The sequence below is a fragment of the Nannospalax galili genome, unplaced genomic scaffold (genome assembly GCF_000622305.1).
Source record: "Nannospalax galili isolate Female #2095 unplaced genomic scaffold, S.galili_v1.0 scaffold127, whole genome shotgun sequence".
Lineage (NCBI taxonomy): Eukaryota > Metazoa > Chordata > Mammalia > Rodentia > Spalacidae > Nannospalax > Nannospalax galili.
Genome location: NW_008360326.1, coordinates 4,759,704 through 4,775,169, shown reverse-complemented (window position 1 = coordinate 4,775,169; position 15,466 = coordinate 4,759,704). Strand labels below are relative to the sequence as shown.

Here is a 15,466-nt window from a genome sequence, read left to right as displayed (position 1 = left end):
ACAATGGCTAATGGCTGCACCACACTGGAGAGGCTGAGAATCTGTAGTCGCTCAGTCCACAAGGCTGGATGTCTCAGTAGTCCCAATCTGGTGCTGAAGGTCTGACAAATTCCAAAATATCAGCTAGTCTACAGCAGCAAGACGAACTCACCAGCGAGAGAGAAGGCAAGCTGCAAAAAGCCCCACATTCTCCTCTGCCTTGGTCTTTTATAACCTCTGCCATCAGAAGGTAACGCCCACATTACCGGCTGCCATCAGAAGGTAACACCCACATTTAGGGTGTGTCTTCCGGCTTTAGATGATCCAATCAAGAAGATCTCTTTCATTTCAGTTAATCTCAGATCAAATCAAGTTGACACCCAGGATTAGCCATCACAAGAGGGTATGTAAAAGGACCCGTATCTCTTTCCTCCTGGTGGCTTGAAATTACTCTCTGATATGGTAAGGCACAGCTTACCTGCTTGGGTTGCAGCAGCTACCATTCTATTTTTAAAAAAATTATTCTTTGGCTGGGCACTCGGGAAGCAGAGGCAGGTGGATCTCTGTGAGTTCAAGGCCAGCCTGGTCTATCTAGTGAGTTCCAGGACAGCTGGGGCTACAGGGAGACCCTGTCTCAAAAAGACCAAAAAAAAAATTTTTATTGTTTTTATTTTATATGTATGAGTGTATTGCCTGCATGTTTGTAAGTGCACCCATGCTGTGCAATGCCTGAAGAGGTTAGAAAAAGGCATTGGACCCCCTGGAACTGGAGCTATGGAAGGTTGTTAGCTTCCATGTGGGTGCTGAACCCGGGTCCTCTGGAAGAGGAGCAAGTGCTCTTAACCACCGAGCCATCTCTCTAGCTACCAGAAGCTACCATTCTTTTTTTTCTTTTTGTCTTTTTGAAACAGGGTCTCCCTGTATTCCCAGCTGGCTTGGAACTCACTATGTAGACCAGGCTGGCCTTGCACTCATTGAGATCTGCCTGTCTCTGCCTCCCAAGTGCTGGGACTACGGGCATGCACCACCATGCCCAGCCAGGAGCTATCATTCTTAAGACCTTAGAATACACTCCTGGGACAATGTTCCTGCAGTAGAAAAGTGAGGCTGCTTGCCCCAGCTCCTGCAGAGTCCTATGCCAACCCTGGAAAAGGATTTTGGAAAACAGAGCAGAAGTAGAAGAAGACAGCTTTCTCGTATAAAAGTAATCCCCCTTTAACTCTCATTACCTTGAAGCAGGGACTGATGGTGGAGGGCCAGCGCACAGGGTCTTTGAGAATAAGGCTGACTAGTTGAAAGATGCTTGTGGTGTAGAAGGGAGGGGTGCCTACAGCCAGCTCATACAGGATGCAGCCAACTGACCAGAGGTCTGCTGTGTGGTCATACGGTCGCTCCTCCACCAGCTCTGGAGACATATAGAGTGGTGTGCCTTTGATAGATGTCAGCACCATGGTGTTGGTGCTCATAGCCCGGGCAAATCTACAGCAGGTGATGGGATAGAAATGGAAAGGAAGCGGCTGGAGAGACAGCTAAGTGATTAAGAGCACTTACTGCTCTTGAAGAGGACCCAAGTTTGGTTCCCAGAACCTACATGGCAGCTAACAACAGTCTGTAACTCCAGTTCCTGGACATGTGATGCTCTCTTCTGGCTTCTGTGGGTATTGTATACACACATACACACACACACACATACACACACACACACACACACACACACACACACACACACGGTGTACTTACATACATGCAAGAAAAATACTCATAAATAAGATTTTTTTGTTTCATTTTTTAAAAATTTTTAAAATTATTTTTATTTTATGTGTATGAGTGTATTGCCTGCATGTATGTGAGTGTACCTGTGTCGTGCAATGCAGCAGAGGTCAGAAGAGGATTTCGGATTCCCCTGGAACTGGAGTTAAGGACGGTTCATAGCTGCCATGTGGGTGCTGGGAATCAAACCCAGGTCCTCTGCAAGAGCAGTCAGCACTCTTAACCGCTGAGCCATTTAATTTATTTATTTTTATTTTATGTGTATGAGTGTATTGTCTGGATGTATGTGAGTGAGTGCACCTGTATCGTGCAATGCCCACAGCGGCGAGAAGAGGGTGTTGGATCCTCTGAAACTGGAATTACAATACAGACGGTTGTTAGCTGCCACGTGGGTGCTAGGAATTGAACCTGTGTCCTCTGCAAGAGCAGCTAGTGCTCTTAACCACGGAGCCATCTCTCCAGCCCCCCTCTTTGTTTGTTTTTTGAGAAAGGATCTCCCTGTAGCCCCAGCTGGGCAAGAACTTGGTATGTAGACTAGGATGGCCTCAATCTCCCAGAGATCTGCCTGTCTCTGCCTCTCAAGTGCTGAGATTGAAGGTGTATGCCACCATGCCCAGTTAAATAAAACCTTTTTTAAAAATGGAAAGGAAAAAGATATTTTAGACCTACTTACAACTAGAAAATTAAATCTAGGAGCAGAAGCCAATGAGATGGCTCAGTGGCGAAGGCACCTGCAACCACGCCTGAGGACGTGAGTTTGATCTCCAGGACCCACAGATAGAAGAAGAGAAGTGACACCTGCAAGTTATCCTCTGACCTCCATATATGTGCTATGGCATATGTGTGTCCACATCCCCACAAGCAAAATAAATATAATAAAAATATAAAAAAAGAGCCAAGTGTAGTGGCACATGCCTTTAATTCCAGTACTTGGGAGGCAGAGGTAGGTGGATCTCTGTGAGTTCAAGGCCAGCCTGGTCTACACAGAGTTCCAGGCCAGCTGGGGCTACAGGGAGACCTTATCTCAAAAAGAAAGACCAATATGTATATATACACACACATATACATATATATGTATATATATATGTGTGTGTATATATATGAAATATATATATGAAAATCAAATCTGGTCACTTGCTACCTGTTTGTGTACGAGATAACCTGAAATAAAGCAGACAGAGCACCTTTGATTAGTTCCAAAGACCCAGGCCAGAGGCCCAAACTCCAGCTCTAGTTCTAACACAAGGCCCATGTTTGTGCAACAGCACAGATGGAAGCTCAAAAACCTACCCAAAGTCACAGAGTTTGATGCCACCACCCTTGGCAAGAAGAATGTTCTGGGGCTTCATGTCTCGGTGTAAGATTCGGTGGGAATGCAGATAGTACAAGGCTGATACCAACTGGGCAGCAATGGTCTGAACCTAGGGGTCAGGCAGACAGGGAGAAGAAAGAAAAGGTCAGAGGAGGAGACCGCTGACAAGCTGAAGACTTCTTAGTACTGAGGCTAATTGGATCTTGTTCTTCCCTCCCTTCCAGAACCTCACATTGTACCTTCCCTGATTCTCATTCCCTTTGTTAATTCATTCTTTTACTTATTATTCATTTATTCAAGGAAAATCTATTGAATCTAACTTACTAGCTGTAGCTATGACCATGAACAGATTGTATTTTGGTGTGCCTCTCTCAGCCTCCTCATCTATAAGGTGAAGATAATATACCACCTACCTTATAGGGTTATTTATGGACTAAAGCAGTGAAAACATATAAATTAATGTTCAGAACCATGTCTGGTGCACAGGAAAGATTTTGTACATATTATTTGTTTTAAATAAGGCAAAATCCCTTTTCTCAAGAGAGGTAGTCACTGAAGACAGACAAAAAAAATAAGACAATTACTTTTTTGTCTGTTTGTTTGTTTGGATAGTCTTATATATTCCAGGCTGGCTTCCAACTTGCTAAGTAGCTGAGGATGACCTTGAACTTTTGATCCTTCTATCCTCCTGCCTCTACCTCACCAGTGCTGGAATTACAGGCATGGGTCGCCAAATTCAGTTTATGTGATACTGGGAATCAAACCTAAGGCTTTTTGCATGCTAGGCAAGCACTCTACCAATTGAGCTGCATGCCAGCCTAAGGTGATTATTTACAAGTAGTGATGAATGCACAGAGGAGAAAGTTCTGTGGTAGGATTTTTGGGATGGAAGGTTAAGAAGAGAGAAATCCCTAGAATGAATGTGGCTAGACACTACTCAACCAAATGTCACTGCTCTTTTCTAATGGTGATTCCCGTTCAACCACAGCGCTTATTCTCTTATTGTCTTCTCTAGCACCACCATACTGGCCCTTGTTTCCTTAAATGTACTTAATAACAATGACCAATATTCACAACACTAGTAATAGCTGTTTAAACACCTTGATGTGTTAATTCCTTAATTCTCACAATAGAATTATGAGGTAGATTTTTTTTTCATTTTTATTTACTATTTTTATTTTTCATGTGTATGCGTGTATTGCCTGCATGTAGGGAAGTGCACCCGTGTTGTACAATGCCCGCTGAGGACAGAAGAAGCTGTCAGATCCCCTGGGACTGGAGTTACGGACAGTTAGCTGCCATGTGGGTGCTGGGATTCGAACCCGGGTCTTCTGCAAGAACAACCAGTGTTCTTAACCGCTGAGCCATCTCTCCAGCCCCAATATTATTAATATATCCATTTTACCAGTGAAGGCCCTAAACACAAAGAGATGGATTGGTCCATGGGGACCCAGCTACTGAGGGGCAGAGCCAAGATTTGTACTCAGATGTTGTGGCTCCAGTGTTCACATACTTTACTCTCACACCACACTGCCTCTGGATACACCTAGAATCTTGTATTCTTCTCGGGACTTGTGCTGGAGAGCTTTAGTTGTCAACTTGACACACCTGGGTTGAGGGAGCCTCAACTGGGGACTGCCTCCATTGGACTGGCTTGTGGCCATGAATGTGGGGCATTTTCTTGAGTTGAGTGATGTGGGAGGGCCCAGCCCACCATGGATGGTGCCACTCCTGGGCAGGTGGTTCTGTATTGTATAAGAAGGAAGGTTGAGCAGGGGCCAGGGCAACAAGCCAGTAAGCAGCATTCCTCTATGGCCTGTGCTCCAGCTCCTGCCCTGAGTTCCTACCTTGGGGTCACTGATGAATTGTGAGCCAGGAGATGTAAGCCAAATAAACCCCTTCCTCCCCAAGTTGGTATTGGTCAGAGTATTCTGTCACAGCAATGGAGAAACAAAAACTAGAACAGCACTCTTCAAATATGTGGAGCTGGAGATGGCTCAGTGGTTAAGAGCACTGGCTGTTCATCCACAGGACCTGGGTTTGGTTTCAAGCACCCACATGGCCTCTAACAATAGTCCTGAACTCCAGTTCCAGAGGATCCAACACCCTCTTCTGGCCTCCATGGACAACACACAACACAGGTACACTTACATACATGTAGGCAAAACATTCATATACATAAAATACAAATAAATTATAGCCCCCCTCCAAATGAACCCTTGGTCCTGAGGCAATGACTGTCAGTAAAGTGACCACTGCATAAGTATGAGGATCTGAGTTCAGATTCTCAGAACCCATGTTAAAAGCCAGGCATAGTGTCACATACCTGCAGCCCTAGTGTTTGGGGGTAGGGTAAGGGGTAAAGATAGGCAGATTCTTAGAGCTTGCTGGTCAGCCAGTTCAGTTAACCAGTAACCTACTGGCTCTGTGAGATTCAGTCTCAAAAAATAAGTTAGAGGGCTGGAGCGATGGCTCAGCGGTTAAGAGCACTGGCTGTTCTATTCTCAGCACCCACATAATGGCTAACAACCATCTCTAACTCCAGTTCCAAGGGAATCCGACACCCCTTCTAACCTCCTTGGGCATTACACAATGTGGGTGCACTTACACACATGCAGGCAATACATTCATAAAATAAAAATAATAAAAATTTTTTAAAAGCTGGAAAGCAAGCCGGGCATAGTGGCACACGCCTTTAATCCCAGCACTCAGGAGGCAGAGGCAGGCGGATCCCTGTGAGTTCAAGGCCAGCCTGGTCTACATAGTGAGTTCCAGGATAGCTGGGGCTATAGGGAGACCCTGTCTCAAACCCCCCCCCAAAAAAAAAAGCCGCTGGAAAGCAATTGAGGAAGACTATACCAATCTCGGGCCTCTACACACACGCATACACAGGCACACGTACCTACACACATACGTGGACACATACACAGACAGGCACTCACACATACCCATACACACACTCAAATGAACTCTTGATGCCCTCAGCTTACCCTGTAGCTCTTCACTTAGAGAGTGATCAGGGGTATGGGATCATTTAAACCAGGAAACATACCTGATCTTCGGGAAGTTTTCCATCATCTTCCAGAATCTGAAAGAGCTCTCCCTCGGCATAGTCTGTCACCACCACTACCTGCAGGGAGAAGGCAGCGACACTGATGGAACAGTCATGCACTCTGTGATTGGGAAATGCCTAGGGCCCCTGAGCTTGGGCAGAGGTAATACAATACCATCAAACACACACCTCTTTGTCAGTCTCAAAGCTGTCGAGCATATGCACAATGTTGGGATGCCACAGACCCCGCATGATTTCAATCTCTCGTTGCAAATTCCTCAGCTCCTTCTCTGAGCGCCCCAGTTTTGGTATGAACTTCAGGGCCACCACCTGCCAGTGGTAAAGTGAAGAGTCAAGGCCTAACCACACCACTGAAAAGTGTGAGGATTCCAACATTTACCTCATAGCTCAACTCAAAGACTTTATATTGCTTGAACAACTCTTAGTATATGTGCTAACCTCCCACGTCTACTTTCCCCCATAGTACTTTAGACTTGCCCTGGCTTTGCCCACTTCTCACCAAGAGGAAAAAGCCTCTGCCAAACGGATCCCTTTTATGGGCTCTGCGAAATATTTTCTGAGCTAACCAAAGGACTCATGATTTAGAGAAAAGAGAAGGAAAAATGAAGAGGGAAGAATAGATTTCAAGTGGTTTGTCTTTTCTTACATAGTATGATAGTGATGATTTTTGTTGTTCAGTAGGTATCAGGTATTTTGCTGATTTAGTGTGAAACATTTAATCCTCAGATTCGATCAATCATCCCTCATTCTACAGTTGAGGAAATTGAGGTATGGGGAGCTTATGTAGTTTGTCTACAGTTCTAAGGGAGGACAGTAGTGCAACTGGGATCTGAATCCAGGTAATCAAATTTCAGAGTTCATATGCTCTAAAAAGTATGCTGGAGCCAGGGACTAGGAATACACGCCGGTCTAAATGCATCCCTCTTTGGTCCCCAGTTTCTACTGTAGTGGACACCAAATCCCACTCAAAAGATATCTTTGTTCACCACCTGAGCACTGTATTTCTTTCGGCCCTTATACACTCTCCCAAAAGAGCCTTCTCCAATCATCTCCAAGACGTGGTACTTTTCCATGGCAAAGGTTTCAGGGTCTCTCAGTAGGAAGACGGTAGGCGGTGGCGAAGAGCTGTAGATCCAAGAACAGTTCCACACATCTGGAAAGCCTGACACGCAGAAAAATAAACCTTGTCACCTTTGCCTCTTCCTCTTTTTCACAACAATCAGACCTCAAATTCAGGGCAGGGTGAAGTGGATGGAAAGATGTTATCTTGATCACTGATCTAGGAGTCCCCACCCCAGCCGGATGCCTAGGGGCTCCTTTCTCCTTCTTCACCAGCAAGGTGCACCTGGGCCGGCTTCTTCTATTGTCTCCTAAGTTCCTGCATCCCCAGCACCGCCGCTCGGAACTCCCAATCCTGACTTCGGCTGGCCAGGGTCCTCCTCTGACTCCCAGCCGAGGAGCTTCGAGCTCCCCAGGCCGGAGGGGCTACCCGCTCTTAACTGCAGCCCGGACCCTTCCTGCCGCCGGCATTACTTTTCTCCACTCCTCTTGCTGTTCTCTTTATGTCCCATTCTTACCACTTTTACTCCTTAGAACTGGTCAGAAGTTTAGAGGACAAAGTTCTCAGAGGAGTGGGCCGGACGCGAACCGCCCATTGGCACTTTCTAGGGCACTTCCGTCGCTTGGCTATCAGGCCCCACAAAGGACCCAGAAGCCTCGGTTGCTTAGAAACGGCTCAAGCTTCCCAGTCTCCCGCCCCGCCCTAGTTTTCGCCTCTGACTTCCCAAAAGGTATTTCCGGTTCCGGCTCTGGGCGGGAGAAGACATGGCGGTGTCTGAGTCGGCAGCTGCCGGGGAGGAGGACTGGTAACTTTGGGTCATGGGTTTTGGTCGGCCGCCTGGATGTGGCGCCGGGAACTTGCAGCAGCCGCAGATCAGACGAACAGCGGGCTTGTGGGGTGGAGCGAGGGATGAGGGGTGGCAGGGACCCTGACATCCCTTCTAGGAGAGCTTCTGGCACGGAGGGTGGAGGGACGCTGCTAGGAGGGGACTGGGTCTGCGCCTGCCTGGCTAGTCTGGGCCACGCCTCATCGGCTCCAAGGCCCTGTCCTCCTGTCCTACCCTTCTCCCTTCCCCCTGCTGTGATTTTTCTCTGGGGCCTAGAGGATGCCTGCTCATCATCACACCTTCTGCCTTTCGCAACGGATGTCCTCCAGCTCGCGTCCCTTTTGCCCCTTGGATCAAACCATTTCCGCTTCAGCTTTCCTCACTCTTCCCTCTCCCCGACAGCACTAATAAGAACTATTGTCAGAACAGCCTTAGGCTCCACACAGAGCCCTCCTAGCCCCCTCAAGCATTCTTAACAGGAGACCTGAGCCTTGAAGGACTTTGGGATTTGGACATAGGATGAAGGTGTGTTCACTGCATATTTTATTAGCTGGGTGATGCTGACCAGACCACCTAGCTTCTGTGAGTCATTATCAGCTGTAAAAAAGTGGGAGTGGCATTACCTCACAGTGTAGTTGGAGAGCATCACCATGGATGGTAATACACACAAGCCTACTTTTCATTCAACACTGAAGTATAGGACAAGAGACTATATCAGCCTGGAAGGAGGTCTGTCTGACTTGAGGTCTTAGTATTAGGACACCACTATCCACACACCCTTCTGTCACCCCCTTGTCACTATCCCAGTTTGTCTCTCACATCCAAGATTCAAGTCACAGCTAAGGTGGGCAGAGTACTGAAGGACCTCTTGACTGACACTACACCTCAGTGTTAACATTGGTTCAAGGAGCCAAGTCTGGTTTCCTTTCTAAAACCATTTAGACTAGTATTTTCACTGTTAGAAGGAACTTCTACGTTTATGAAGGGACTCGAGCCAGGAGAGAGTAGCAGTGATTGTATTAGTCTGGGTCAACTACAAGTTCTTGTTATTTGTGAGATATAAAGCTTCATATTTTAAGGTTTCTGCCTAAAGCTTAAAAACAATGGTAATAATAAAAGAACCACTGATAAAGGTCATGCTAGGGCATGCTCCCTCTAGATGGAAAGGAAACTAAGAAAACAAAGATGCATCTTTCCATGTATCACCTGGATAGGGTTGTGGACTCAGTCACTCATCTTCAGTGTATTACAGTTGCTGTTTCTATGTTTTAATGTGTGCCCTCTGATTTATATCAGGACCATGGATCCTATCCTGGACAGGCTGATCTGGGTCAAGTAGACATCCAGGGTCATGAACATACCCAGAGGACTCAGATTCCCCCTTTACCTTTTAAATGAGAAGGCTATATACAAATGGGGAGGGAGGCATAAAACTTAGATTAGCTACTATGGCTGAGACACTTTTAAGCACTTTATATATCTATTTTAATTCTCACAATAATCCTAATGAGTATGTTGTATTATCTATATGTGACAAAATGTGTAACTCAGGCTTACAAAAATAAGTTGAGTGTCTAGACCACATAGCTGGTAAGTAGTTTCTATTTATGCTTAACTTGAAGACCTATAGCTCTTTTATTGTAGTATAGCCTTTATACCATCTAGACTTGTTCATGTTGGTATGCCCTTTGAGGAGGCTTAAGAGTGACTGGTGTTGACAGTATATGCTGGCAGTAGCCAGGGTCCAGGGACCTGTGCTGAAAAATAGTATAGAAAAAGGCAGTAGTAGTATTGGTAACCTTGTTAGTAATGGATGGATGCCATATATTTAGGTAAAAGAGATGGCCATTAAAGGATAATCAGCTGTAGAATAAATTTTGAATAGAGTTGTCAGGCCCACTCTGGTCAATTCTGCCTGAGTCAAGCCTTGGCCAGTCATTTCATCTCTCTAGGAATCTATTTGCTCAGGTTGGGAGATGTGATCTCTAAAATCCTGATTCCTATGCTTCCTACCTTACCCATTGACAACTTAAGGAAATACTTATTTTAAAGAATAATTTGGCAAGAGAATATATTTTTTTAATTTGGCTTTCATCAGCCTTGACAACTTAAGGAAATACTTATTTTAAAGGATAATTTGGCAAGAGAATATATTTTTTTAATTCGGCTGTCATCAGCCTTAGCAGGCTTCTTCAAGGAGAGCTATAGTGGTGACTCAGTCTCCCCCTGACTCTCTAGGGTCCTTCCCTCAGAAGTTGAAGTATTAGAGTCTATCTATCTGGATGAACTACAGGTGATGAAAGGAAATGGCAGGTATGTACTCAACCAGGGGTGGGCAGGAGTCAATAATTCTGTGCAGAATCTGGTCTTAGGATACTGTGAGCCTTGACTCAGAGATAATGTCTGTCCTATAAACAAAAGCTACTCTTTTAACGCCCCCCCCATTCTTTGCCTGCTTTTACTATCTCACCCCCTCCTCCCTAGCTTTCAAGCCCCTGCCCAGTCACATCCTGGGTCTCCACTTCATCCACCTGCAGATCTTCACCATGGGAGATCTTTATCACTCTGCATCCTGCCACTGCAGAGGACCAAGATTCGCAGTTCGTCTGCTTTACTCTGGTGCTTCAGGTCCCAGTGCAGGTAAGGCTCTTACTTCATAGGAAAGGGAGGAAAGGGAGAGTCCCTGGGGTGGGTCACTTTGATGATAATTTTCTGCTTTCTTGTACTAGTATCCCCACGAAGTGCCACAGATCTCTATCCGTAACCCCCGAGGACTTTCAGATGAGCAGATCCACAAGTAAGTTGGGCTACTAAGAGCAAGGAAACTTGGAATTCAGTTCTGACTGCTGAGGAAAGGCACTGTCTTAATACTGACTTCATTCCCTTCCAGGATCTCACAGGCACTGAGCCATGTGGCCAAGGAGAGGCTAGGCACAGCCATGCTCTATGAACTCATTGAGGTAAGGTGTGCTGGCCTGGGAAAATGTCTTTCCTTTCAAGCCAGAGCAGTCTTTTTTCTCAAGTGAATCTTAAAAATATATCTGTAGTCATTTTATTTAGTCCTTGTTTCGGTAAGACCATAATTTATAATATTTATGCCAACATTTCAAAAAATAAACCTCCCAAAAAATAGTTCAGGAGTTTCTTCAAGTTGCCTCTTCCAGCATCTTGATAGAAAAGTACTTTCCTTCTTTTACTTTGTTGTGGCTTTGTTCTTTATTTTAAAAAAAAAAAATATTTATTATTTTAATTTTATGAGTGTATTGCCTACATGTGTGTAAGTGTACCCCTGTTGTACACAGAGGTCAGAAGAGGACGTCACATTCCCCTATGAAACTGAAGTTAAGGACAGTTCTTAGCCGCCATGTGGGTGCTGGGAATCAAAACTGGGTTCTCTGGAAGAGCAGTCAGTGCTCTTAACTGCTGAGCCATCTCTCCATCTTGTTAAGGAAATAACTCACATGAAGTGATGCATAGAGTAACAAGTTAAAATACAGATAACTTTTGTTGTTGAGATTAAAAACACAAAAGGTCAATCTTGTTTTCCTCTACTTGGGAATTTTTTTTTTTTTTTTTTTGGTCTTTTTGAGGTAGAGTCTTCCTGTATCCCTATAGCCCCAGCTGGCCTGGAACTCACTATGTAAACCAGGCTATCCTTGAACTCACAGAGCTCTACCTGCCTCTGCCTCCTTTAGTACTGGGACTAAAGGCATGTGCCACCACACTCAGCCCTGGGGTTTGTTTTTTTTTTTTTTAAGAAAAATGTTCAAAATACAGTGAAGGTGGGTGGCCAAGAGTTGGTGAGTGGTTGTTTAGACCACTGTAGCAGTCTAGGTCAGACCCCAGTGCAGCTTTGGCTGCTGGAATTGCAGAATATTAGCTAATGCTAATGCGTATTTCATATACCGTCAACCTGATGCCTTTTGATTTCTGATCATTTGGGTTGCCTGTGTCTTGTCTTTCTTTTTGAAAGCCAACCCCAGAACAAATTCAGTGCCCCATGGAAGAATTATACCTGAGGACTATTAAGAAAGACCTCTCAGCTGGGCGTGGTGGCGCACGCCTGTAGTCCCAGCACTTGGGAGGAAGAGGCAGGTGGATCTCTGTGAGTTCAAGGCCAGCCTGGTCTACATAGTGAGTTCCAGGACAGCTGGGGCTTACAGGGAGACCCTGCTTCAAAAAGACAAAAAAAAAAAAGACCTCTCAAATCCAGCACAGTAGCATGTGCCAACAGTCCTAGCCATGTGGAAATCTGAAGCTAAAGAATCACTCGAGCCCAGGAACTTGGGCTAGCCTGAACAACAAAGAAAGACCTCTAGCTCAGACAGAAAGAGGCCTCCCAGAAAATGAAAATGAGGTGTTTTTTGTTTGTTTGTTTGCTCTTTTGCACTTTTGAAACAGAGTCTCACTGTATAGGCCCAGGCTGGCCTTGAACTCAAAGCAATCTCCTACCTCAGCTTCCTGAGTGCTGGGATTGAATCTTCCATGCCTTGGTGAAGTTAAGTTTTAACCAAATAATTCTCTCCAAGGTATATTATTTTTATCTTCAAGATGTATTAAAAGTGATTTAGTACAGGAAAAAGAATTGACTTGAATTTTGAAGACAGGAAGGTCAAATTTGGGAGGGAAGGACAGGAATGTGGAAGATTGCTTGCAAATAGAACATTATCACGATAGGACGGGTAAGCAGAAAGTAATAAGCTGGTGTGGTTGGGCATCATGTCTAGTCACTCCTGGAGGAAGACACACAGGCTGTGCTCGCAATCCCTGCCTCCATGTTTGAGCAGCATCTTTTCTCCTCTCAGAAAGGAAAGGAAATTCTCACAGACAACAACATCCCCCATGGCCAATGTGTCATCTGCCTCTATGGTTTTCAGGTGGGTTTTTCATTTGGGACCTGGGATATGCTTGGGTAGGCAGATGAGGGCTAGTGAGTGGGCACTGATACAGGATTCCACATCTGTCCCCTACAGGAAAAGGAGGCTTTTACCAAAACACCCTGTTACCACTACTTCCACTGCCACTGCCTTGCACGGTACATCCAGCACATGGAGCAAGAGCTGAAGACACAAGGACAGGAACAGGAGCGACAGCATGCTGTTATTAAACAGGTAGACATCTCCAGCCCCTGCTCTCTTACCTGACACCCTTAGACTTTGACATCCATTTCCATCCATCTACTCCAGTAGCTTTTCATCTTTTTAGTTACAGATACCTTTGAGGTTAATCTCACCCTTGCCCAGAAAGAAGGGATTCCTTATGTACACTGACATTGCATGCAGCTTCAGGATGCCCCCAGACCTCTCCTTGGGCAGTCCCTCCCTCCTTTGTACCACCTCATTGCTGAGCAGCTAATGCCTGTACCCTTCAATCCCAGCCCTCCAAAGATGGCTGGCTGAGAGGGAGTAGGATGTGATTTCTCCTTTTGTTTTAGAAGGCAGTCGGTGTGCAGTGTCCTGTGTGCAGGGAACCCCTTGTGTATGATCTTGCCTCGCTGAAAGCAGCCCCTGAACCCCAACAACCCATGGTAAGGGGCTTCCTCTGGTCTGAGCCAGGACCATTGTTTTCTCCAAGGAGAGAAATGGCGTCTTGTCTTTACTGAGTTCTCTGGAGCTGGGTTTGACTTATTTAGGATTACTCTGCAAAGCCACAGCCCCCACCAGGAGCCTAAAGTTTCAGGAACCCAACTCTGAGGGGCAAAACCAAGAACTCATATTGAGAACAAGGCTGAGTTGGTAGCATGTTTGCCTAGCATGCATGAAGCCCTGGGATTGACTGCCAGCACTGCATTGAAAAACCCTGTGTTGGGGCTAAAGAGAAGGCTCAGTGGTTAAGAGCACTGCTCCTTGCAAAGGACCTGGGCTCGATTCCCAGCACCCACATGGTGGCTAACAACCATCCATAACTCCAGTTTCAGGGGATCCAAAGCCCTCCTTTGACCTCTGTGGGCATTGCATGACACCGGTATACTTATATACATGGACACAATACATTCATACACATAAAATATTAACAAAAACCAAAACTAAAAAAAGCCAGTGCTGTGGTGGAAACGTAATCCCAGCACTTGGGAAATAGAGCCAGGAGGATGAGAAATCAGGGTCATGCTTGGGCACATGGTAAGTTCAAAGCCAACCTGGGCTATATGAAACCCTATCTAAAAAACCAAACAACCAATTAACCAACCAAACAAAAAACACAAGAACCTTGTGTGGCTCAACCTTGTATGAACAATCCTTGAAGAATAGGGATTCAAGTCTTCTGCCTTCTCATGTTTTTTCTCCCTACCATTCTGCTTCCTTTCCTCCAAGGAGCTGTATCAACCCAGTGCAGAGAGCTTGCACCAGCAGGAAGAGCTCAAGCGGCTCTATCAGAGGCAGCAGGAGAGGGGCGGCATCATTGACATTGAGGCTGAGCGGAACCGGTACTTCATCAGCCTCCAGCAGGTGAGGAAAGGGTCCTCTTGGCCTTCAATGCCTCCAGCCTTCCTATGGCCCTAGGGTATACTTTGTTCTGCCCAGGGAGATTACAGATTGAGACTGGTTAAAGCTGGCTGATAGTGGAGAGGGGTCTTCCTTGATGCAGTTCCTCTTTTCTCTCCAGCCTCCTGCCCCTCTGGAACCTGAATCAGTTATAGATGTCTCTAGAGGACACCAGCCACCCAATCCCCTTGCTGCAGAACAGTCCACTTCACCAGCTGCCCAATCAACTCTGCCAACTCCTCTACCTGTGGCCACCCAGTATGTGCATGAGAAGATTCCAGGAGTTGGGCTAAATCAACAGAGGTTGGGTGAGACCCAGAAATCCATGTTAGATCCTCCACGGTCTGGTCGGGGCTCCTGGCGACAGTCTGACCAGAGGCATCTGAAAGGAGGGGAGTGCTATGCCCCAAAAGGTACCAGTGATACCCAAGAACTGCCACCTCCTGAGAAGCCTCTCAAGGCGCCTGTGGACTTAAAGCCAGAACCCCATAACCAAGGGCTTGAAGGTCTTCCCCAAGAGAAGGGGTCTGGTGGCTGGCAGGGCCCCCCATCCCGCAGGACTCGGGACTGTGCTCGGTGGGAACGCTCCAAAGGCCATACACCAGGTTCTTCCTACCCCCACCTACCTCGGGGCCGGGGAGCATATAGGCCTGGTACTCGCAGGGAGACCCTGGGCCTGGAATCTGAGGAAGGCTCCTAGCAGTACTGTGTGGGGGACAGGGAATTGGGGGAATGAGGGAGTCAATAAAGAGATTTAACCTTGTTTGGCTTCCTTTGCTCAGTAGCACCTAGCTTGTGAGGTATATATGGCTCTTTCTAAATTACTACATGGTTTGGGTATGGCAAGAGGCCCCCACCTTTGTGCTAAGTCTGTTTTCCAAAGAGATCAGGGTAGAAAGAGTCTGACTTCTGCTAGCATGATCAGTTTTTAGGGAGGTTAACATTGGGGCAGAATCCTTAGGAA

General features: G+C 46.1%; 2 protein-coding genes across 9 annotated transcripts in view; one reads left to right on the top strand and one right to left on the bottom strand.

Moving 5' to 3' along the window:
* Stk36 (serine/threonine kinase 36) overlaps positions 1 to 7,849 on the bottom strand; it is a 39,997-nt gene extending 32,148 nt beyond the window's left edge. For 3 of the 5 annotated variants that reach the window (XM_017796296.2, XM_029560020.1, XM_008825730.3), the window contains exons 1-6: positions 7,712 to 7,849; positions 7,124 to 7,296; positions 6,303 to 6,443; positions 6,114 to 6,191; positions 3,040 to 3,170; positions 1,209 to 1,458 (exon numbers count right to left, since the gene is read on the bottom strand). In XM_017796296.2, the coding sequence (XP_017651785.1) occupies positions 1,209 to 1,458; positions 3,040 to 3,170; positions 6,114 to 6,191; positions 6,303 to 6,443; positions 7,124 to 7,207 (684 nt within the window). In that variant the 5' untranslated portion in view covers positions 7,208 to 7,296; positions 7,712 to 7,849. Of the gene's footprint in view, positions 1 to 1,208; positions 1,497 to 3,039; positions 3,171 to 6,113; positions 6,192 to 6,302; positions 6,444 to 7,123; positions 7,297 to 7,711 lie in introns of those variants that run through there. The other 2 variants (XM_029560021.1, XM_029560022.1) reach the window with 2 other exon arrangements.
* An 83-nt stretch (positions 7,850 to 7,932) lies between these two features.
* Rnf25 (ring finger protein 25) lies at positions 7,933 to 15,265 on the top strand. Of its 4 annotated transcripts, XM_017796295.2 has the most exons (11): positions 7,947 to 7,999; positions 8,423 to 8,545; positions 10,259 to 10,333; positions 10,558 to 10,660; positions 10,750 to 10,817; positions 10,911 to 10,980; positions 12,826 to 12,897; positions 12,994 to 13,131; positions 13,455 to 13,547; positions 14,332 to 14,466; positions 14,624 to 15,265. In XM_017796295.2, exons 3-11 carry the CDS (start codon positions 10,317 to 10,319, stop codon positions 15,200 to 15,202), a joined length of 1,275 nt encoding a protein of 424 aa, XP_017651784.1. In that variant the 5' UTR covers positions 7,947 to 7,999; positions 8,423 to 8,545; positions 10,259 to 10,316; the 3' UTR covers positions 15,203 to 15,265. The 4 variants fall into 4 exon arrangements, with proteins under 4 accessions (XP_008823948.1, XP_008823949.1, XP_008823950.1 ...); XM_008825726.2 differs by lacking the exon at positions 8,423 to 8,545 and having other exon boundaries at positions 7,933 to 7,999; XM_008825727.3 differs by lacking the exon at positions 8,423 to 8,545 and having other exon boundaries at positions 7,934 to 7,999; positions 13,458 to 13,547.
* Positions 15,266 to 15,466: the final 201 nt, after the last annotated feature.

Coding starts and splice junctions, on each gene's coding strand:
- Rnf25 (XM_008825726.2), top strand. CDS start 7,959: ATGGCGGTGTCTGAGTCGGCAGCTGCCGGGGAGGAGGACTG. Junction 8,000..10,258: donor GCTGCCGGGGAGGAGGACTG/GTAACTTTGGGT, acceptor CTGACTCTCTAG/GGTCCTTCCCTCAGAAGTTG. Junction 12,898..12,993: donor TCTGCCTCTATGGTTTTCAG/GTGGGTTTTTCA, acceptor TGTCCCCTACAG/GAAAAGGAGGCTTTTACCAA.